Source organism: Cucumis melo, chromosome 4 (genome assembly GCF_025177605.1).
Source record: "Cucumis melo cultivar AY chromosome 4, USDA_Cmelo_AY_1.0, whole genome shotgun sequence".
Lineage (NCBI taxonomy): Eukaryota > Viridiplantae > Streptophyta > Magnoliopsida > Cucurbitales > Cucurbitaceae > Cucumis > Cucumis melo.
Window position 1 is genome coordinate 30555587 of NC_066860.1, and position 22931 is coordinate 30578517.

Consider the following 22931-nt stretch of genomic DNA (forward strand, 5'->3'; position numbering starts at 1 on the left):
CAAATGTACTGCTTAGAAATAAACTCAATCATTTTTTCTACCTCATTCAAAGGAAATAACTTATGTAGCTAATAAAGACATGGAAAATTATCAAAAATAGCAAAATGAACAAAACATCTACTCGTCCTAGGAAAATTAAATGTAATAAATTTTTGCTTTTTAGTAGTTTTTTTTATGGAATGTAACTAGTTTGTTTGTTTTTTTTTTATTATTATTATTTTTGAAAAAAAAAAAGAACCCAACAGACATGGTAAGATAATTTTTTTAAAAAAAAAAAAGATGTAAGAAAATTGCCAAAACCAAATTTCAAATTTTCAAAAGCTATAGAACTAAACTAAAACTAACCACAGACCATAAGAACTACATTAATAATCAACAATCATTTATCAAATTAATTTAATATTTGTGTTGTAAAGTAATGCAAAAACAAACAAAACAAAACATTGCGTGCAAATAAACAAGCATTATATCAAAAGAAATCATAGACTGATTTGATAATGATTGGAGCTAAGGAAACCTCCAAGCAACAGCCTACCCCAAAATAATAACAATAATAATAATAATAAAACAAAATTTAAATTATATTCATTTAGAAGGGGAAAAAGAAGGGTGGTTCACTTTCTAGTTTCTACCAATCAATCATCACTTTGGAATTTGGATGGTATACTACTTTGGTGTCTTCTCCTCTCTTATGTACAAATACTACGAACTATTGTAGGTGGGAAGCTTTGATAATGCTTAAACAATTTAGTATTGACTAAGAAGCTCTACTAAAGCTTACAAATTCGAAGAAATATGGCTTTGGTGGTGACGTACCATGTTTTTTGCACGTTGAAGTTTTGCAGTATTGGATAACTACCTTGTTTTCTTTGCCATTTTTGCATTTTTGCACATTCGGATGCTCGAGGGAGTGACTTCAACCAGTTCATCTTCTTGGATGTACTCGATGCAGTCATCTAAACTATAATCCAATGGGGTATCCAAAACCACTGCAAAAGGCAAAATTATGGAGTGTAAGGTTCAGTTTTTAGTTTCTAAAATGAATGCAGAATGATGTCTTCTATTAATACTTCATAAATTACAAGTATCATGCACGTTGGGACTTGTTCTATTTTTAGTTTCGTAGTCTCTAATGTCCAAATTTAGTCTCCATACAGTAGGTAACTTTTCCATAAACAAATTAGTCTCTCTCGAAAATATATTTAATTGGTTTCTTTTCTTGAATGAAAATTATTACTATTGTTTTACGAAACTCAGTAAAAATTAACTTTAAACTAACATTGAAGACTGACTTTAAGATATATAGAAAGAACATAACCTATATTTGGACATTTAAAAATATAAGAACTAAAATTGAATACATCTCAAGAAGTACATGGACCAAGATACGAAAACTTTTAAGAATACTAACGAAGCCTTTCTTCTTCTCAAGCAGTATAAAGTGCTTTTTAACCTGTCTTCAGAACTTTTAAGAATTATTCTTGATTACGTAATCAAACTTGTGTTTCTAATTGACCAAAAACATTTGATAAATAGTACCCTAAGAGAGGAGTTTGTAATAGTGGCAGTAGAGAAGCATTCTAAGGGACCGAAGAAACTAAAGAAGAAGTAAAACTTAAAGCTGAACCCTGAAAGAAAAGAAAAATTGAGGTGATCGAGTTGTCCTTACCTGTTTGTTCTTTGTTGGAGCGTACATTTGTTGCAGCTTTTTTCTTGCACACGTTAAGGGCTAAGTCCCCAGGGCGTTGATGAATTCCAACAATTTGACCCTTGTAAACATCTACGCCAGGACTGACAAACATTTGCCCTCTCTCCTGTGAACTAGCAAGGGCATAAGAAGTTGTCGTGCCTTCCTCGAAAGCAACCTGAAAAATCATTTGTAGCAGCTTCATGAGGCGTTAAATTAGATTTTTAGAATAATACATGCATTTTCAATTACATATCCTGAACTATAAATTCAAAAGACGAATATGATTGAGTGATAGTATTCCAATTGAAAGAGTCACAAACAAGTTATATTCAAAGGTTTAAATTGTATTGTTGTCTCTAAATTTTTGTGTTGGTTGTATTTTGGAGATAAAATTTGTTGCCAAAATTATTTAACAGAGATTTTATAAAAATATGTATTTTATTTTATTTATTTGCAAAAGAATCTTTTATTCATTTGCCAACCAATAGATGTTTACATTTTGAACCATATGTAGTAAATTAAGTATCAAGTTTTCAAATGTGTAATGTTCTAGTTAAATGATTAAAGAAAAAACAATGGTGACAAAAACACTTTTCAGCACAAATTGAAGGAACTAAAACAACGAAACAAAATAAGGAAATTAATGAATCAAGTTCAGAGAAATAAAATAGAATTCAAACTATATTTAAAATCTAAAGATACATGGAGGGGAAAGTGAGACAACTTCGCTAATGCCTAAAAAACACAGAGCCACATGCATTAATTCACGAGATCTCTTACAGCCATAATTTTTTTAAAGAAAAAAAGTGAAAAGCATGACTTTCATTATACGGACATACCAAAAAGGATAAGCCCAGATAAAAATTTCACTAAAAAGATTAGGGTGCAAGCATAACTTAAACCAGTTTTCTCCGTAAAAAGGAAGAGAAACAACATTTTCACTAAAATGATTTGAGTTCAAGAAAGGCCTAGAAAGCACAAGAGAGGCTGAAATAAAAAATTTCAACATTCTACTGCCCAAATCACACAGAACGAATACAGAACATGACAAGAAACCAAAATACAAGTACTACCCAAATATTTCAAGCAATAATTAAAGTCCCCCATCAAAATATTTCAAGCAATGAGATAATTAGATTACCAGTGAACCCTGATCACGAGTGTGAATGTCACCAGCCCAGGGTCCGTAGCAATCAAATATTGTGTTGAGAATTGCAGTACCGCGTGAAGCTGTTAAAATTGCATTTCTCAATCCAAGAAGACCCCTAGTTGGAATCTTATATCTCAAAAAAGTCGTGCCTTCTGACCTGGAGATAGATATTGATAAAAATTAGAAGAACTCATCTTAGTAATAAAAGGAAAATCCACCGACCCTTCATCATTATAGATAGAAGACTGCCCTTAGAAAATGAACTTGATTCATGATAATGGAAAAGGATTTTAATAAAATATCTTATAGCATAGTATATACTTATTCAATACATGAGAATGTAAATATGCATGTGGATTAGTCAGTCGCTGCAACAGCAACACCATGCCATCGTCCTTATTAAATTTGGGATACTAAGCATCTCCTAGAAAGAGTTTTAGACAGGAGATGACTTGTTTAAATAACTGCATGCTGCCTACTTTTGAACATTAAACTAAGCTCAGGACACTACAGGCAAATTATGTACTCAAACTTAAGGATTACAATAGTCAAGCCACTAGTTCTCTGATCATCAACACCTATGACATATATTGTTGAAAATGTTAATCATTGACATCCAGCATGACAAATTTTTTGGTTGGGGAAATAGGAAAGCAAAAAGAGGTCTACATACCCAACTCCCTGCATATCAAACATTTGTCCACGCCTCTTGCCCAACAGTTCTACTACTGCTCCCATGTGTTCTTCTGGTACCTCCACAGTGGCAATCTGTAGGGCAATTTAACTTATTATGATTATGAATGCCACTGGTCAATCAAATGTTAGACTAGCTATACTTTTCAAAAGTCGAATACTTGCATGTAAGCAGACTATATGCAAAACAAAGCTTCATATGGAAATTGTATTAAAATAAAAGTAAATGCTTCAACAATCTAACTTTTAGATTCATTCTTAACGAACTTCATAATGGACATTTATTTTTTTTCTATCTTCCAGTCAAATGTATACAACGCAGGATTACAATAAAAAGCCAAAAATAAGTTTTTAGTGTATAATATATATTATGATATTGCTAGATTTCAGTTTTTGGAGTTTATATACTATTAGACTTTATAGATTAATAACAATCCTAGAAATACTAGAAGTCCTTAGTATTTTGAAATCCTAATCTTACTTAGATTTCTCATTAGGAAAACTAAGTCTATGCATTCTAAAAAACTTGAAAACTGTTCTTAAAAGAGAGTATTCTATTTCAAAATCAACTATTTTTACAGCCTAAAAAATCTATAAGAGTTATAACTTAAGAAATTAACAGTGAATTGCATCATATAACAATCAGAAACTCACCTCATATGGTTCCACCAATTTGTCATTCACCTTTTTGGTGATAACTCTAGGAGGTCCCACCATAAATTCATATCCTTCCCTCCGCCTAAAGTAAATGAACTCATTAGTCATTGACTCATTAGAGAATGTATACAGGGAATGATGGAGGACCATCCTTCATAAGAAATTCTTACATGTTCTCTATAAGTATTGTGATATGCAAAGTACCCCGACCACTAACAATGAACGTATCTGCTGTTTCACCATCCTCAACTTTCATTGCTAAATTACGCTCAAGCTCCCGGTAGAGCCGATCCCTTAAGTTTCTACTAGTTACATACTTGCCCTGCAATTCAAATTAACACATATTAATCCTTGCATTTTTTATCAAGTTGTAATGTAGACAGACATGAGGTTTTTTAAATCCTCAACCGCTGATCTATATGCAGCACATGTACTCCAAAGAGACAGGGACATTTTGTTTTGATAATAACAGGACTCTGACTCTATGCCAAAAAACAAAAGGAGCACAAAAAGAGTGGGTAATATTTCCATCCAACCTAGCTAACATGGTAATAAAGAGTGTCTGGTATCATCAACACCCTAAAATATTCGAAGAGGTTACCCAATGTGGCTTACAATTTTGCAACATTGGATGTATAAGAGATAAAATTGTAAAGTACCACAAATTTATCTCCAGTGGCTATTAGAGGACGTAAAGAATTTCAATTTACATTCAACTATTATTGTTAGGCAACTAAATTGTGGCGGCCATTTTGAATGACTTTCCCTCCATTACCATTTGATAATGAGAACCTCGTTTAGTTTTTCATTAGGTTTTCCAACTCCAAGGTACCTCCTAGGTTCCATTCTACTTTAGTGACGGTTTCCATTAGACCTAGCTCCTTCAGAGAGGAAGTTCCTATTGATTCTATCCTCCATGTTGGAGAGATTTGACAACAAGCCTTTAGGTTTCCATCATTTTTAGCATTGACAACAAGCATAAGAAATGGAAGAACTCTTCCTTTTCCAAGGTTGGTAAACTTATTCTCATCCAAGCTACTCTCCAACTGATTGTATCTAATTGATTGAAAAGATTTTAAAGGATTTTCCTTCAGAAGGTGCTCAAAAGAGGTAGTTAATTGGTTAATTCCATTGATTGTGGTGGTCATGGAATAGGCACTTTCTTTCCTAGAAATAACTTTCTTCTTCAAACGTGAATTTGGAGATTTTGTTCAGAAAAAGAGGGTTTAGTGGAAGGTCATTGCAGAACAAATGTGAGATCTTTAAGACAGATATTGGCCAAGTACTAATAACTCTCCACTCTAGAGGACCTTCTCATGCTCTGTACGCTCTCAAAGATATCTACGATCAAATGTTCAATTGGGATTGACATGAATACTAGCTCCTAGAAAGATGTGTAGATTGGTTCTGAACTTCCGACCACCTTTACAGCAAAGAAATTACTCATCCGTCTTTAGAGCCACTCTCTTGGAACCACACTCTCTTTCTATTTGTAACCAACTCCTACTAACCCTTACTTAATGACTGATATATCCTTAATATCCTAATAATGTTTCCAACTATACCGTGACAATATTCCTTAGCATATGCCATTTATTTATTTATTTATTTTTGGGATGAGAAATACAGTGTAAGTTTCTTTTTGTGCCACTTGGAAGAACTTTTTGCAATTTCCCTTGGTGTGAGGCTCGGCTTTTCTTCCCCCTCCATATTGTAATTTCATTTATTACGACATTAGCTTCTTCACAAATATATAGGATATATATATTTATTAAAACAAACAACAATTTAGGACTTCTGGTTGTTTCATTCAGACATACCTCACGGCCAACAAATGGAGAAGTGTTGATTGCAAAAGCCATTTTTACTGTTGGTTCCTCCACCTTAATAGCAGGTAATGGTTTGCCATATTGTTTGTCAGCAATTGTCTCACCAATCTGAACACAGGATAATCCACGATAAAGATAATGAAAAACAACAATAACAAATTTCACTACAACAAACGTCTTTCAAAATCTTAATTTACTCCCACCTGAATATCATCAACTCCACAGACCGCACATATATCACCAGCTTGCACCTTCTCTACAGGGACCCTGCTGAATTTCTCGTATACAAAAAGTTCACTAATCCTTGCAAATCTACAAGCATCTTCTGTTGTGCATACCTAAAAAAAAAACAAAAAAGAAGGTAAGAAATCAAACTTTCATTTATAGAGAGAAATACAAAAGGAGAGGAGATAAGATAGCCCTAACTCAAGCCAAACAATATTAGACAAAATGGACAAATCCTATATCTCGTCCCAAGAGACCTACACATCCTTAAAAATTCTTCTATTTGTTTTTAACCATACATTCACAATAATAGCATAAAAACCACGTTGCTTCAGAAACCTATACCATGAAATGGAAAAGCAACCCTATAGAAAGCAAAATGCTTGGAAGTCTAGTTCAACCTGCAAAGTGTACTAACCTTCACATCCATTCCTTTTTGGAGTTCTCCAGCATGAAGTCGGCCAATTGCTATTCTTCCTTTGTGCTCATCATATTCAATATTTGTAGCCTAGGATAAGAAGTTCATATTAAAATTGAGACATATTGAATTGCAACTCAAAAGAGTTAAACTAAGATTTGTCAAATTTGGAGAACTGAGATGCCTGTATTTATAATACATGTTCCATCTTTAAGAATGTCACATGAGTGCACAATCACAAAGTGAAACGTGAGCTTAAGGCACAAAATGTGTAAGAGTTGCATTTAATGGACTCAGTCATAAAGTATAAGCTATTTGGTTGAAACTGGATGGATTAAGAGTTGGGATGGAGGGTAGGGGGAAATAGAGGGAGAGAGAGGATACAGCCAGTGGCTTAAATAAAGATTTTTATGACAAGTGTGAAACTTGGATTAATAGAAGTTAAATATTTCAAAAACCAACAAGATGGAACAGTTTTTTTCTTACATTAAACAATAAGAAGAGTCAGAAATTGAATTATTCTTCTTATTTAGAAATAGAGTCATTTTAAAAAACTATGTCCGGGAAGTTCTTTCATTATTCATAAGAAAGAAGTACAAATGAAATAAAATTCCCACGGCTCTTCACAGTGCAAACCAATTAAATCATTGAAGGTAAACAAAAATAATGGAAAGAAAGATCACTTACAAGCATTTGCAATGCACCATCTTTGTCAATTCGTGGTCCGGGGATGCATCTGATTATGGACTCAAAAAGTGGTCCAAGATCTTCTGCCAATTTTTCAGGGGATAATCCAGCTTTACCTTGAATGCCACTAGCATAAATCGCTTGGAAGTCGCACTGAACCAAAAAAAAAAAAGTTGGAATGAAAAAAGACTGTTGCTTACATTATCAAAAATAATGAAATGAAGCATTCAACCAACATTCATATATTGGTCAGATCGTGTGCATTTCCCTACAATGGGGTGAATCACTTAGGACTTCCATTGATGATTTTCAAAACCTCCGCTGCTCCAAGAATATAAAGTTTGTAAACAAACAAAGAACACTTTTATAAATCAAGTATTATTTACTCTTAGGTTCAGATGAACATTATCCTTTAAAGCTGCTTGAATATATAAAGTTTGCCGTTAATGATGTTGTTAATTTCAAAAGATTGGTTGTTATCCTGTAACTTGTAGTATTCTTTCAAGTATGGACATAGGTATAAGGTCATTGCCCATGAAATACTGTAAATGTACCTGCTCATCTGATGCATTCAGTTCAATGAAGAGCTCAAAAGTTGAATTGATGACATAATCTGGACGAGCTGAAGGTCTATCAATCTTGTTGACCACGACTACAACAGCATGCCCAAATTCAAGAGCCTTCTTAAGCACAAATCTTGTTTGTGGCATTGGACCCTCAACAGAATCTACCTAGATAAAATACATAGAAAAAGACAAGATAGGACAAGGAGTTCAAAATTGGAGACATTTGAAAATATATTATTGTCAAGAAGACATCATTTAGTCAACTTATGGGCAAGAGGGAAAAAAGTTTAAAACAGGGCATCCGAGACAAATTGTTTACTTGTCTTATAATGCTTTCTATGATAAAGCTGCAAAAAGCCATCAAATATATAATCGCTAGTATCAATATGGTGGCAAGTTGACAGATAAGAAATTAGTTAAACATTTAACACTTGTTTATCTATCCCGTCTCAACTGAATCCCCCCACCCACACCCTCTGCTCAATCCTCCTCTCTCCCTAGAACCAAAATACATGCAACCCTACCATCCTAACTCACTTCAACTCTCCACTGAATTGACACCATCAAAAGAATTTGAGTAGATACAAAACTAGAGGGAGATAAGCCTCTCAGGTGACTTCTTTTGTTTAGTAGGTTAGTCACAAGTGACAAGAAATCCACACAACACCAAGAATTGACATGTTCATACAAAAGAACTAATTTAATTAAAATTACTTCTTAATTTTCATTGGTAACTAACAGCATAGACCATTATGATCTATTTTTAAACCTTCAAGCGTTAAACCATCTTTGAAGGATTAGAAATGTATAAAACTCTTTATCAACCTCAAGTTCTAAATCCCAATATGTTACTTTGCCAAATGAACCAAAGTAGAAATATAGTAGTTAAAGAGTTCGATACTCACAGAACTTAGCAACGACCATTTCATTCCCCACCCACCCAAAAAGAGGAATAAAAACAAAGTTTTCTAAACATCCAAAATATGAATTTCAAGAAAGAACCAGAGATTTCAAATAAGTAGAATAAGTTGAAGAATACCACTAGAAGGATCCCTTCCACCATATTGAGAATGCGTTCAACTTCACCACCAAAATCAGAGTGACCTGGAGTATCAATTATATTAATCTTTGTATCCTTATACGTGATAGATGTATTTTTGCTCAATATTGTAATTCCTCTTTCACGCTCCAAGTCATTTGAGTCCATTATTCTTTCTTTCACAACTTGGTTGTCACGAAATACCTACAGTTGAAAATATGAAATACACATTAGGTTGGAGGTTACTACTGTCAACGAATCTTGCCAAGTATTTCTCATACTTTTTTTAACAAATAAACTAGGGGCCCTCCAAAATCGTCAAAATCATCACAATATACCTACAATAAGTGAACAATAACAAAAAACATCTATATCACCCAAGATCCATCAAAAACTTGATCATAGAATCTGCTCAAGGGGAGGGACTTGTTGAAAATTTTGTCATTCGTTCCTAGCCCAATGCCCCATGACAAAGCTTTGATCAAATCAACCCACACCATTTCTCCATGTTTTTTTGAAAGGTTGGCCTACCAGCGAAGAATGAAGGAGCATATTCACAAACTTATTGAAGCAATTTCTAATGCCCTTCATCGTCATTTCTAACTCTAATATATAATACATCAAATGACTGCAATAATAAATAAATAGATGGACATAACACAGCATGTACAACACAGATAGGCTTCTTCTACACAATCATTGCATTACTTGCAGTATACAGTATTAACGATTTGGAATGATGCAGTCGTAACCATAATATAACAGAATGAAGAATTGATACCTACACCTTAAAATAAACATTAGAAATGATTATCTGGTATTACCTTTGCTTGCTTCAACATGGCATCAACCAAAGTTGTCTTTCCATGGTCTACATGAGCCACTATTGCTATGTTCCTTATATCTTGTCTCCTCATCAGTTGGCTCTTTGCTAAGGCAAAACATCATCCCACAATTAAAAATTCCAAAGGAAAGGTCAGCAATAAATTTTGGATTGGGGTTGGAAACTAATATTAGATTTGAAGTTACGCAAAATTTCATAAACAAGGAAAAACGTCCATTAACAGAGCATGAAATTTTTATATACTAATTTTCGATATAAATTTCCTAACTCCAAAATCTTCACGACTCCAACCGTCCAGAAGACAGCCCGCGGTGCAAAAATTACAGAGGTCAAGAATTGGAGAGTAATTTCCTCTCTTCTCCTCATCCATTTTTCCAAGACTCAGGTGATAAGAATCGATGAAAAAACCGCGCCAAACAGTAACAAGCCGATAAATGAACAAAGAAAACAAACGCACTGAGAGAGAGAGAGGTACCAGTGGGAGCTTCTGAGGTCTGAGAGACAGAGCATTTGACCGGACTTCGAACTGGAGTTTTGGAGCGAAACTTCAGAGCTTGTTTGGGCAATGAAACTGAGGTCCTGGAGGAGGAACTCAGACAATCAAGGTGGTTAATTAGAGGAGTGAAGGTTCTTCCAAGTTTGAGTTTGGGGTAAAGCAACGGGGAAGAGGTTGAAGGAGAACTGATGAAGCTCATTACCATTTCCATGGCTGCTCTGCTCCGGCCGGCTCTCTTCTCTCTCTAGGCAGAGGCAGAGAGAGGAAGAAGGATTTGGCAATTGAGGCTGAAAAATGTGATTGAGCAATGGAGATTGGCAATGGCCGACGAGCCTTTCTTTTCCATTTTCATTCTATTTTATTTTATCCATTTATTTGGTATATTATTTGCCACGTCATACTGGGTGTGGGCCCTACTCGCTTGCTTTTTCATGGTCGCATTTTTTCTTCTTTTTATGAGAAATTATCTTCAAATGTAAGTATAAGCTATGTGGATAAATAACTTTAATGTTGTCTTATGGGTGAGACCTTGTTTTTATAAAGCTTTAATTAAAGGCTATAGAACATAAACTCCAAGTTGTGGAGCAAAAGAAAAAGGAGACAAATTTGTGGAGCAAGTTGGTCGTGTCTCATGCTTTGGGCAAATTGGATTGTGTTGGCATCTTTTAGACTCTATCGAGTCCTATTTGAGATGGAGCAAATTTTGTGGTTTGCTTTACCATCTTACGGCTCCATCTATAATTTCTTTTCCTACGTATAAAATTACACATAACATAATGTAACAATGTGTCTCACAAACTCGTTATTTTACATTCTATGTTCCGTGAGTGACCAAACCTGTAATTGTTGATTATCTTAGAAAATTTGAAATTCTAGTTAGAAGAATATTGTTGTGTGTGACCAATGTCATTGTTGGTGATTACTCTTGCTCCATTCAACTTTGGTAACAACAACATAATTGGCAAAGAAATAAGAGATGTCGCTCCCATAAAGATTTAAAGACAAAATATTGCTAACAAGAGCATAATTCAACTAATTGGCAAAAAAATTCGAAATTCAATTCCACCAACCTACGTATTCAACTAAAAATACAATTCGCATATAACTCTCTAGTCTCTCGAAAGATTTAGTCATCCTTAAATAAAAAAAAACGTTCTAAATAATTTGAAGAACAACAATGAAACATCTTTGAAGATCTGTGGACTTCGAAGACAGTCAAAAGACATTTAAAATGTACAAGACTTCGATTGACATGAACATCAAAGCCTACACAGTTCAATAAAATAATAGTCAATAAAAATAACAATAAAACAAAATATTGATCGTCCAAAATGATCAACAAATAAAAAACTTGCAATCTAAAAGGATTAACAAACTAAAAGTCAACCTAAACAAAAACATATCAAAAAAGAGAACAATGCATATATTAGATATTACATCTTTTAAACCTTTTTAATACAACAATTGTGATAAGATCACATATTATACACTTAGTATGAAATATCATGTTAATTACCATCGAGCTAAGCTCGTTTGACACATCTACCAGACTCCCACATTAAATTAGTTAAAGGTTTCCCAATCATTATTGATTCATTAAAACTATAGAATAAACAACAATGCGAGATAAGGAACTGTTGTACTAAAAAACATTTAAATAAATATGAAATATTTAAATACATAAATTCTAAATCAAAACATTGAAAATCAAGAGAAAAACCAGTTTTTAATTTGATATACACCAGATTATTCTGCTTAAAAGGTACTCTATAATTTTTCAAAATTTTGACGTGTCATTTAAATTCAATATACATATGCACTAAAAAAAATCTATCTACATACTTCTATCACGAAAAGAAAAATTCTTGTACATCATAAATTAATCATCAAATATATTTATAAATCATCTATAAATAAAAAATAAAGAAAACAGTATTGATAACAAAACAATTAGAATATTTACAGAATATGACAAAATTTTATATTAAAACAATAATAGATAGCGAAATCAATAAAATGCAATAAATTTTTATTATGTATATCACTTATAAAATTCAAGATTTTATTATATGATTAATAAAATCTAAAATTTTTCTATAATTAGTAAATATTTTAATTCATTATCAATCAAGAATTAAAAATAATATTGTACTAAAAATTTATTTAATCTTCAACTTACCAAACTTTAAAATATTCAAATTCAGAACCCTACTTTCATTAAATTTTAAAGTAAACGAAAGTCTCAGTAACATTCATTTTATGAATGATGAAAGCATAGTTTTCATAATATTGTTGTCTAAAAAATATTTTCAATCATTATATAATCAAATTTTTGATAAAAATTAATATTTATTAAAATGAAGAGAAACTATCGAAAATATTTATAAAATATATCAATTATTTAGGTTTTAGTTAAACAAAATTTGTGTGTTTTGTTAATATTTATATTTAATTTCATTAGAGTTGAAAATAGCCGATATATATAAACAAAAAAACATAAAACCCTGCCGGGAAGCGTATACACAATTCGAAAGCTTGCAACGAAGAACATTCGTCGCTCTGAATCTTAAGGCGTTTCAATCTCTACCATCCATGGCATGTAATTCCTCAGCCTGCCAGTCCAACTGCTACAGAAATCAACATGATGAACATACAATCGAACAAGATTCACCTCCTTCAAGCAGGCCCGGTACAGCAGCTGTCGGGGAGTCTCGTATCACGAACGACGACAATAGTAATACGAATCTCTGCTTTAAATGCAAGTCCAAGGAACGTATGTCTACCTCCGGAGTAGGAGACGATGGACGGCTTTGCAGTGATTGCTTTCGGAGCAACTTGTTTGCTAAGTTCCGGCAGGCTGTAACCTCCAATGCCATGATCTCTCCTTCTGATAAAGTGCTCGTTGCGTTCTCTGGAGGCCCTTGTTCCAGGTATTTTCTCTTCTTTATTAATGTATGTATGTATGTATGTGTGTGTGTGTGTGTGTATGTATATTTGGATGTTGCTAGTGGGCAGAATAGATTTTACGGCTGAATTTTTTGTTAGAATCGATAGTGTCAATGTGTTTGTCATGTTTTGATGTTATTCGTGATCTAATAGAATTGACCTCCCTTCCCTACCACTTCCAGGGTGGCTTTGCAGTTTGTTCATGAAATACAAGTAAAAGCACACAAAAATTTTGAAGCAAGTAGGGATAGATCATTGCAAGTTTTTGGTGTTGGAGTTGCTTATATCAATGAAACTGCTGCTTATTCTATCCCTTCGGATGAGATAGACAAAACAATTCAAACCATCCAATCGGTTGTGTCAAGTCTAAGTCAACCAAGAAAAGATTTGCATATTGTTCCAATTGAGAATGTATACTCTTCAAATTTGAGTGATGGAAGGGAGAAGTTGAAGAAGCTGTTAGATGCAGTCGACGACGTCACAGGAAAAGAAGACCTTATCTCATATTTGCGGATGTTATCCTTGCAAAAAGTTTGCCCCTCAATTGTTCCTTCATTTAGCTTGCAGTGAAAGAGGGGGAAATTCTCAGCCTGTTGTTTGTTGTGCAGATTGCAGCTGAAAATGGGTACAACAGACTTCTAGTTGGGACATGTACTTCAAGGATTGCATGCCATGTGATTTCGTCTACCGTTAAGGTTTTCCTTCGTTTGTTATACCCCCCTTTTTCTAATATTCATTTGTATTTGAAGGGTCTATTTGGAAGTTGACTCACTAGAAATTTTAGAGTCATGATAATGAATGACCAGAATGAAGGTTAGAAGGTTGACGCATTGACTGTCAAGGTACTTAATGGATATGAGAACTCTGTCATTTGAGATAGAGCAGAACAATTGGTCTATGCTTCAATCTTAGGTCTTGAGGATCTTATGTAACTAAGATCCATATGGCAAGCAAACACTTTGCTCATACAAAAATATGTTTTCATGCAACACTCCCCCCCCCCCCCAATGCACACTTCTATTTATAGTTCAGAACAAAGGCGAGAGTGGAACTACTCTCTGCGGGGAAAACTGGGATGCTTGAAGGGGAGAAAAGGGGGCATCATTATCTTTCAGGAGAGACCTCTATTAAGACGTAAAAAATAGCTAGGGTAGCTATGGAATCTTAGGATGTATTATCTTGTTGTTCGAGATTTCACTACTACTTATTACAAGCTGCTTATCTTTTTCTACTTGAAAATCTTTCCGTACGTCCATGCACTAATTTTGACTACACTACTTTAATTCAAGTAGGGCCAAGGGTATTCCTTGCCGGCAGATGTACAGTATATTGATGCAAGGTGGGAGGTTCCAGTTGTACTTCCTCTACTTGACTGTCTTGCACAAGAGCTCAACATGCTTTGCTGCATTGATGGGTCTGTTAATTTTGTGCTCCATTCTTGGTTAACTTTGTCCTGTTCAGTACTTCACTGCTGTTAATTTTACTTGCTGTTGTTGCATCTTTAATATGTTCACTTCGACTGAATCTAATTGATGATGGGAGCTGTTTCTTGGCAGGGCAGTCTAAAGACAGTGGAACTGACCAAAAAGTCCAGTTCTGGCATCAATGATCTGGTCTCCTCATTTGTGGCTCTTTTGCAGGTACAAGTAGGAAATTGATTTAGAAAAATGTGCAAGTTTTATTCATTTTGGCTGGAGAGCGACTTCTGGAAGCATGTTTTGTGTTCAATTTAGGAGTAATTTTGGTTGAGTATGGAAACAATTTTGCCTTCTGATTTAAGTGATTGTTTACCAGTAAGAAAGAAATTGTACGTACAAATTGTAGGCTACTTGTCCTACCCAGGACTGTTTTTCAGAACTTGACCGAAGATTTTTTTTTTCTTCTTTTTCTACTTGCCTTTATAGGTAGAAAATCCTTCTCGTGAGTCTACAATTGTGAGAACAGCTGGCAAGCTTACTCCATTCAATTTTAGCAGAATACCAGATTTGAATGAAAGTAATAATGTTCCTTTGGCCACAAAAAGGCGCCAAAAGAGAAATAACTTTAAGCATGTTAACTCTTTATCTTCGGAGTCATTTTGTGCTGTCTGTAATGGGCCACTTAACACGTCAGATGTGCAAACTCGCCATGCAAGTTCAAGTATTTTGGGTGCTTGTTGTTCAAGTTGTCAATTTCAGATTCTTCCCAAGGATTCTTTGTCTCATGAACTGTTTCTTTCACTCTTGCCACCCTCTATGGTTGCTCGAGCTACACATGGCAGCCTTGGCAATTCCAATTCGCTAAGGTGAGAGTGAGATTAAGTCTTGTGTTACTGTCGGTACTACATAGTTCAATTTTATGATAACTGAATATTGTAACCTAAATCTCTGTTGTATATCATGTTTCTAAAAGAGGTTTTCCTTCGATTCTGGACCGAAGCACATCAAAGAAATCAAAAGTAAAATATAAGGAAAATTAAACGACTTCAGCCTGTGGTTTACATGATTCTAAAAATGTCTATTTGAGTGGTGTTAGGTGGACTTGATGAAGTTATTGAAATATTGTTGTTTTATGTTGTAAATAGTAATGTGCTTAAAGCTTATACTAGCACGAAGTCTGCCTGAGATATTACCATGTTGAACTTATTAAGTAATGCTTTGAAAATATCCCCGCTAAATAGTTATGTTATTAATTGCAGGAACAAAATACAGGAGTTCTTACTCTCGGATGATGATGCTGAATCGTAAATCAGGAGTTATTTTCCCTCAGTTCAACGACCGGTAACAATGCCTTGCGATTTATAAATTGAATTGATTGCTATTAGGAACAAGGGTGAATTCAAGATATACTTGACTTCTGCGCGTCCTCATTGTTCTTTCTATGGCTATTGGTTGCTATAATGAAGGAAAGGATCAGAAGTCCGCATTGAGAAGGAACCAAGGGTGAAGCCAAGACCAACTATTAGTCACTTGAGTTGTCTCTAACAAAACCATAGGTGGAGACCGCACATTATATAAAATTTATTTTCCTATTTTTTAAATATATTGGGTTGTTGAAACTTGAAACTCTAATGTTAGTTAGAGATATAGGAAAGAGTTTATTGTGGTCTGCCTTGTCTACTCATTTATCGTAAGCTCTCAAACCTGCTATGCATAAAAAGAAAAAAAACCTTACTTGAACTTTGGGTATTTAGAAGATTGGTAGTCAACCCTGCCTTATCAGTTATTTTCTAAAGTTCGCATGATTGCATCTGTTGGCTACTGAACCTGTCCTGAACATCTCCTAATTCCAGGATGAGATGGTAATGGCAAAAAGACATTTACCCATGCCTCTTCTTTGTCCTAGAAAATATTTTAGATTGTGTGTTTTAAGTTTTAGCTTTGGGCTGAGTTATACCGTAGTCAATGGTTTAATGTTTGGAGTGTAAATTATTTTAGTCCAAGTAGTAATGTAGTAACAAATAGTGATTTTAAATAGTATTTTGTGTGGATAAATAGTTGCAGTCCTAGACATGGAGTTAACTATCAAGTTGGGATTTAAACAATTCCTACATTTTTAAAATGTTCGTCTTGGTTTAATCCATTTTCGGTTCGTTTTTAAGGATCAAAATGACTTCTTTATAAAGTTGGACCAAAATGAAGGTTGACAGGATAACTCAAATGAACATTAAAAAAATGCGTAGACCAAAAGTTAAAAAGCTCATCGATCAAATTCTACTTAATCTACCTTTTAAAAGTAGAAGAAGAATTAGAATAATAATATTTAGGAAATTATTCTGATTATGTAAAACAAATAGCATAAATTCTAAAAATATCTCTTTTTTAGGTTCAGTTTATCCAAACATTGAATTTAAAATTTTAAAATACACAAATATATTAAAGAAAGATAAAAACATCAATCAATTTAATATTTCATTTCATGAACTCAAATTAAATATGTACATAACATATAAGAAATCATATGATATTACAAAATAACAATTGAACCAACAACCAAGTTCATAAATTGTATAGTTCATATAATAGTATTGTAGTTGTGCCGTTAATTAGTTCATATTTCACCTAATGTTTACTATTTACTATAATTTATAAATATATTATCAAAAACATTTTGAACTATTGGTTTAAATAGAAGCTTAATTTTTGAATCATTTATCAAACACATAAAATATGAAATACAACTAAATACAACTATATTTCCATTAAATCTCTTGTTCTAAAACGTACGTTTCCATATTCTCTCCAAAACATATGGTAAGAAATTTGATTACCATATTATACTTAATCTTTAATAAATGTCTCAAAACTATCATTGAATTACACAAACCAATTTAAGACATCAAAAATTGAAATCTAAAATGACACGACGATGGTCAAGAACAAAATTATCCAGTCTCGATCTTTGTCCAAAATTCTCGACAATTCTGATAGTTAGAAAACAATTAGAACATCGATGTATTTTTTAAATAAAAGACAAACTTTAGGTTACTATAGTAGAAACAAGTTTTCAAATATAACAAATAATTTTTATTAAAAAAAAAACTCCCATAACTTTGAGGCGATGCATTCCTTTATTTATTTAGTTATTTCTCTCCCACGAGCATTCACTCCCATATATATATATACATATTTTATATATTTTTTAGATCTACAAAATTAATTTCGACATTTTCTAATTACATACAAATATTTAAAAAAATTACACAATTTTCAACGTCACCAACCAACGGCAAATACCGAATATTTTAATTCGTCCAATTTCTTTGACTTTTTTCTGAATCTCCATTGGTAGCGAAAGCTGACGAAACAGCCTTTCCTTGAAGACCAAACTCATTAACCCCACCATTTTTCTTCATTCGTACCAACCCATTTTTCTTCCTTCCTACCAACCCATTTTTCTTCTTCAAGGTCCTTCAATTTCTCGCTAATCTTTCTCTTCTTCATAGTGTAATCAATCGCGAAATGGAGGTTTTACAGGCACTTGATTCTCAGGTTCTCATTGGTTTAGTAGCGGCGTTGGTTGCCATTGTTGTTGGTGCTGTTTTCCTGTTTTCCTCGAGGAAACCCGCATCCAGAGGTTACTTCCCATTTCGGATTTTCTTATTGTAAATGATTTTTTTTGGAGTTTATCCATTTGTTGGGTGTTTTGTTGAACTCTTTGTTCAATTTGAAAGATGATTTGGGTGTAGATTAATCTTGGACTGCGATTCACTGTTTCTTGTTGTTTTTTGGACGTGGGGATACATCTTGTTAATTGAAGTGTTGGGGTTTTTTCAGTTGCTGTGTTCTACTCTAATGCTTGTTATTTTTTTCCAGTAGAAAAATGATTGAATGGTTTGATTTGGTGGTTGTTGAAGTCTATATTGGAAGTTTAAGTATAGTATAGGAGTGGTAGCATTCTTGGAAAAGATCAAGTGGTTAGCTAGGCTTTTGGATGTGTTTGACTTTCAAATTAGTTGAGCTGATTGAGCTATCTTGTATTGAGCTCTTGGTTAATATGAAATGGTAGACGTTGTGGGGACCGGGAAATATTCATTTTCAAGAAGGTATTATTCTTTGCTTGCTCCGTCTCTTGAGATGGGATTTATACCTACTGTGTTATCTAATAAGCAGTCCCCATTGCTAAGAACAGAGGTAGGCTTTAGCAGCTCATATTTTCTTCCCCTTTTAAAAGAATTAGTTGACTCTTTAAGGATATGGAACCTGAGTACCGTTCCGATTTTAAAGAAGCCTGCAAAAGAGGCTCCTAAACTAGTAAAAATGAGAAGTATGAAGATAAATAGGTGTATATGTGTGTGTGTGTGTGGATAGATAGATATTCAATCTTGTCTTTTCGAAGATTACTATCGACTACAAATTTACGGGATGTTTGAGACGGGATGCTTTAAGGACAGTCATCAACACTTGATATTGCACATGCTATTGTTCGCACTTTAGATAAATTATAGGACCAGCGTTGGTAACTTTGTGGCAGAAAACACTTTGACTAGGCTTAGTTCTTTAGAGCTATTTGCCTTACTCCCGCGGTTCATATTTAGTTTGTGTATTTCAAATCCTCAACCAGCCCTTTGAATTATCAATATACCTTCTCTATAGAGATCCTCTTCTGATTGGTCATTTTTTTATTTATAAATAATTGAAGAACCATTTTTTTTTAAAATTTCTATCTAAACTTTATTCTTTCTCTGCGTTGCATATATTTTACCTTTAATAAAATTGGTTGGCTCATATGTGCTATGTGGTTTGTAACCAAAGCCTGCTTGGATCCTGAGAAGTTTAAGGAGTTTAAGCTTGTGAAGCGTACTAAGCTGAGCCACAATGTGGCGAAGTTCACTTTTATACTTCCCAAGACTGATTCAATTCTTGGTCTTCCTATTGGACAACATTTAAGTTGCAGGTTTCATTTCATCCAATATATTTATTTTCCGTCATTGTATCAAATTGTTTCAGTTAATGCTCCTAATAATCGGTTCATCTGACCTCTCTCTTTAAAAACACTATGAGCAGGGGGAAGGATAGCCAAGGTGAAGAAGTTATTAAATCTTACACCCCTACTACTTTGGATTCGGATGTTGGATATTTTGAACTAGTCATAAAGGTACATATACAGACCTTTCTATAGGTCGATGATGTTGCATTAATTTTTATTTTTCCAATACCCATACTTATATAAATGTGTGTATGGGGTTTAGATGTATCCCCAAGGCAGGATGTCACATCATTTTCGAGAAATGCGTATGGGGGACTCTCTTGCTGTAAAGGGACCAAAGGTAGGTCTTCCTTACAGAGAAATTCTGATGATAGTTTTGGAATGTCTTACTGTATTACATTTTTTTCTTATAGAGTTAAATAACATGTAGAATGGAGAAATTTGAACCTTTTACCTTATTGAGCTATGTGTTAGTTGGCTGGAACATCTTATTATTCTTGAAACTGATGATCCTAGTAATGAAAAATTGGGAGGTTTGTTCAAGGCCAACCTTGGGGATCTGCAAAAGAAAAACAAACAAACTTATAGGATCCCAATTGTTGCGAAAGAAAAGAACAAAAAGTCAAAACTCTATTTATAAAACTTAGTCGTAGAAATCCAAAGGGAAGCATTTGAAGTGGACGTTTCTATAGTTTGTACCGGATTTGGGTGTTATTGAAGTTAAAAAGGGAATGTTAAACATTTATTATTTAGAATTTGAAAGATTATAATTTGCTATCACCGTGGTTTGACTCCCATACCCTTTTATCATCTCTATAAGACAAAGAGATACCTTTCAATAATTTAGTAACTTAACATCCTAGACACTAGTTGAGAAAGTTAGCACCATTTTTCTTCGATTACTTGTTCATTTTTCAAAATCGAGTTGCTTTTAATGGTCCCTAGTTTAGAAATTTATTTACTCTATTAATCATTGCAGGGACGTTTCAAGTACCAACCTGGTCAAGTTAGTGCATTTGGGATGCTTGCTGGAGGCTCTGGCATTACACCTATGTACCAAGTATATCAAAGAAACAAATTTTCCTGTAGACTAAGTTATTCATAAATTTCTAAATCTTGGCTATATGTGTTGTGTGATTTTATCTTGTCAAGTTCAAAAACAATAGGAAACTCTCTCATTTTCACTGTTGTGTTAGGTTTCTCGCGCTATATTAGAGAACCCAGAGGACAAGACAAAGGTTCACCTTATTTACGCCAATGTTACTCTAGAAGATATTCTGTTGAAGGTAATGTTCTCTTTCACTTTGTATGTCTTGTGCTTTTTATTCTCATTTATTTTGGTATCACCCTTCCACTTTCAATTAATCTGTTGTTGCTGTTGCCTTTGCTTGTGTTATTACCATAATCATGAAAGACTATGGTATACTAAATATATCTAGATATGTAGTCTTCCCACTGGAAATACATCCACTTTTTTTCATTTTAATTATTTGCCTTTTTGTGATGGTATCAAATACTGGCTTCTATTTAATGAAACTAAATTAAATTAATCACATGTATCTCCAGGAGGAATTGGATCTTCTTGCCAAAAGATACCCTGATCGCTTCAAGATCTACTATGTGTTGAACCAGGTCAGTTACAAGTTCCTAAACTAAGTAGTCATCTAATCCATGGTTCGAGCTATTGATTTTGAATCAGGACGATATTAATTTTCTTTCTTGCTAAGACACATGCTGAGTCTTGTGAATCAAACTAACAAATGATGGGAATGATACTATGGGCCTGTTTAGATTTACCAGATAAAAAAAATGTGTTAAAAAAAAACGGTTAAAAATAAAAATTTGAATGAATTTTAAAAAGCTATTTTGAGTGGTTGTCAAAGACTTTAATCTTATCTAATATAGCTTATTTTAAAAAATGAACACTTAAAAAGTTAATCTAAAACACCTTAAGAATATATTGAACGTTATGGTTTATTCGAGTTTACTTTTCTAAAATTATAACTGATGCTAACTTCTTCTTTGACAATGGAAATAGCCTCCTGAAGTTTGGGATGGCGGCGTTGGCTTTGTATCTAAGGAAATGATTAAAGCACATTGCCCTGCACCAGCTGCTGACATTAAGGTATTTTCTCCCATATATATTCTAGTTTGTTTACTATGTTTTCTCGTTCAAAACTTAGGTTTAAATCCTATTTTAATTCTACATTTGCTAATGCAAACCTAAAATTTATGGACTTAGATTTTGAATTTTGCAAAAGAACCATTTTAGTCGTTGTCCTTCGATAAATTATTTATGGACTCTTGTAATGTTCTATAGTTTGATTATTAAATGTTCTCTTTGACTTTGGAAGTCACACGTAGTAGGTTAAATGTTGGTTTTCACATGTTAATAGTTGCGTTATTAAAATAGTTGTTATATGGTGTTTATGGTCTGAAATGTACATTTAATATTTGAAAGACTAAAGTTGTGACATTCAATAATTTCAAGATTAGTTCATAATCAACTTTTAACTCTTTTTTATTCGAATAACATCAATATTAAATTCTCTCTCGTGACGAAATACCTTGTATCTAACGTTTTTAAATCGTTGCGTTTAGATTCTACGATGCGGTCCGCCACCGATGAACAAGGCCATGGGCGAGCACCTTGACGCTCTTGGATATTCACCTGAAATGCAGTTTCAATTCTAATCCATGGTGTCATATCTTCCAACCTTTCCATAATTTAAATTGAGATGAAAACTTTCATTCTAAAAATTTTATTTGTATCAATGAGCATCAAAGTTGTAAGGGATTATTTTTAACTTTAATAATGGATGTTTTCTTAATTGATTTTTCATACAGTTGAGGCCACTAAAATGGGAATAATTGCATTTGTAATATTTCTTTTTCTATTTTTTTTAGTCTTTCCTTTTTAAATTAACTAAAAAATTTTGGGTTTTGTTTTTTTATGGGATTGAACATTATTATGATGGTTGGCTTTCTGTATGGGTAATGGACTGAACCAACAATTCTTGAAAAAGAGTTTCTATTAGTTCCAATTTATGAAATTAACTTAACTAGTCTAGATCAAATCTGACATTTGTGACGAATTTTGATAACGATATAAGAAACTCATATTCGCTTCAAGGTAACGATAAAAGTATCTCACAAACAACATGTTGAAGATGGTACTTTTTGTTCTCTCCCTTCAAACGTGAACATGAGGGAAGTGAGAAATATATTCATGATGCAAGTTATTATTTATTTATTATCAAATAAGGATGTAGGTTAAATTTTT

General features: G+C 33.4%; 3 protein-coding genes across 4 annotated transcripts; 2 read left to right on the forward strand and 1 right to left on the reverse strand.

Moving 5' to 3' along the window:
• Positions 1-557: 557 nt before the first annotated feature.
• On the reverse strand, positions 558-10633 carry LOC103486849 (putative elongation factor TypA-like SVR3, chloroplastic). Its single transcript, XM_008444971.3, has 14 exons — positions 10274-10633; positions 9779-9885; positions 8955-9158; positions 7904-8080; positions 7350-7502; positions 6663-6752; positions 6223-6357; positions 6011-6127; positions 4361-4512; positions 4188-4272; positions 3514-3608; positions 2832-2997; positions 1670-1865; positions 558-989 (listed from the first exon to the last, which is right to left on the reverse strand). Exons 1-14 carry the CDS (start codon positions 10503-10505, stop codon positions 856-858), a joined length of 2043 nt encoding a protein of 680 aa, XP_008443193.2. The 5' UTR covers positions 10506-10633; the 3' UTR covers positions 558-855.
• A 2157-nt stretch (positions 10634-12790) lies between these two features.
• Positions 12791-16444, forward strand: LOC103486848 (cytoplasmic tRNA 2-thiolation protein 2). 2 transcript variants are annotated; one of them, XM_008444970.3, is made up of 8 exons: positions 12791-13224; positions 13423-13771; positions 13849-13935; positions 14533-14654; positions 14802-14880; positions 15145-15524; positions 15918-15999; positions 16125-16444. In XM_008444970.3, exons 1-7 carry the CDS (start codon positions 12887-12889, stop codon positions 15964-15966), a joined length of 1404 nt encoding a protein of 467 aa, XP_008443192.1. In that variant the 5' UTR covers positions 12791-12886; the 3' UTR covers positions 15967-15999; positions 16125-16444. The 2 variants fall into 2 exon arrangements, with proteins under 2 accessions (XP_008443192.1, XP_008443191.1); XM_008444969.3 differs by having other exon boundaries at positions 15918-16444.
• Positions 16445-18031: 1587 nt separating this feature from the next.
• On the forward strand, positions 18032-22490 carry LOC103486847 (NADH--cytochrome b5 reductase 1-like). The gene is made up of 9 exons (XM_008444968.3): positions 18032-18295; positions 19474-19615; positions 19726-19816; positions 19911-19988; positions 20628-20708; positions 20845-20934; positions 21215-21280; positions 21687-21773; positions 22250-22490. Exons 1-9 carry the CDS (start codon positions 18181-18183, stop codon positions 22340-22342), a joined length of 843 nt encoding a protein of 280 aa, XP_008443190.1. The 5' UTR covers positions 18032-18180; the 3' UTR covers positions 22343-22490.
• The last annotated feature ends 441 nt before the right edge of the window (positions 22491-22931 follow it).

What these genes read in the sequence shown, in the direction of transcription:
- LOC103486847 (XM_008444968.3), top strand. Translation starts at nt 18,181, where the DNA reads ATGGAGGTTTTACAGGCACTTGATTCTCAGGTTCTCATTGGTTTAGTA. An exon ending in TTGCTGTAAAGGGACCAAAG is followed by an intron (nt 19,989 to 20,627) that starts GTAGGTCTTCCT and finishes TAATCATTGCAG; the next exon opens with GGACGTTTCAAGTACCAACC. An exon ending in GCATTACACCTATGTACCAA is followed by an intron (nt 20,709 to 20,844) that starts GTATATCAAAGA and finishes CTGTTGTGTTAG; the next exon opens with GTTTCTCGCGCTATATTAGA.
- LOC103486849 (XM_008444971.3), bottom strand. Translation starts at nt 10,505, where the DNA reads ATGGAAATGGTAATGAGCTTCATCAGTTCTCCTTCAACCTCTTCCCCG. An exon ending in CCATGTTGAAGCAAGCAAAG is followed by an intron (nt 9,159 to 9,778) that starts GTAATACCAGAT and finishes TTTCAACTGTAG; the next exon opens with GTATTTCGTGACAACCAAGT. An exon ending in CTCCATTTGTTGGCCGTGAG is followed by an intron (nt 4,513 to 6,010) that starts GTATGTCTGAAT and finishes TTTGAATTGCAG; the next exon opens with GGCAAGTATGTAACTAGTAG.
- LOC103486848 (XM_008444969.3), top strand. Translation starts at nt 12,887, where the DNA reads ATGGCATGTAATTCCTCAGCCTGCCAGTCCAACTGCTACAGAAATCAA. An exon ending in GGATGTTATCCTTGCAAAAA is followed by an intron (nt 13,772 to 13,848) that starts GTTTGCCCCTCA and finishes TTTGTTGTGCAG; the next exon opens with ATTGCAGCTGAAAATGGGTA. An exon ending in GGCAATTCCAATTCGCTAAG is followed by an intron (nt 15,525 to 15,917) that starts GTGAGAGTGAGA and finishes TATTAATTGCAG; the next exon opens with GAACAAAATACAGGAGTTCT.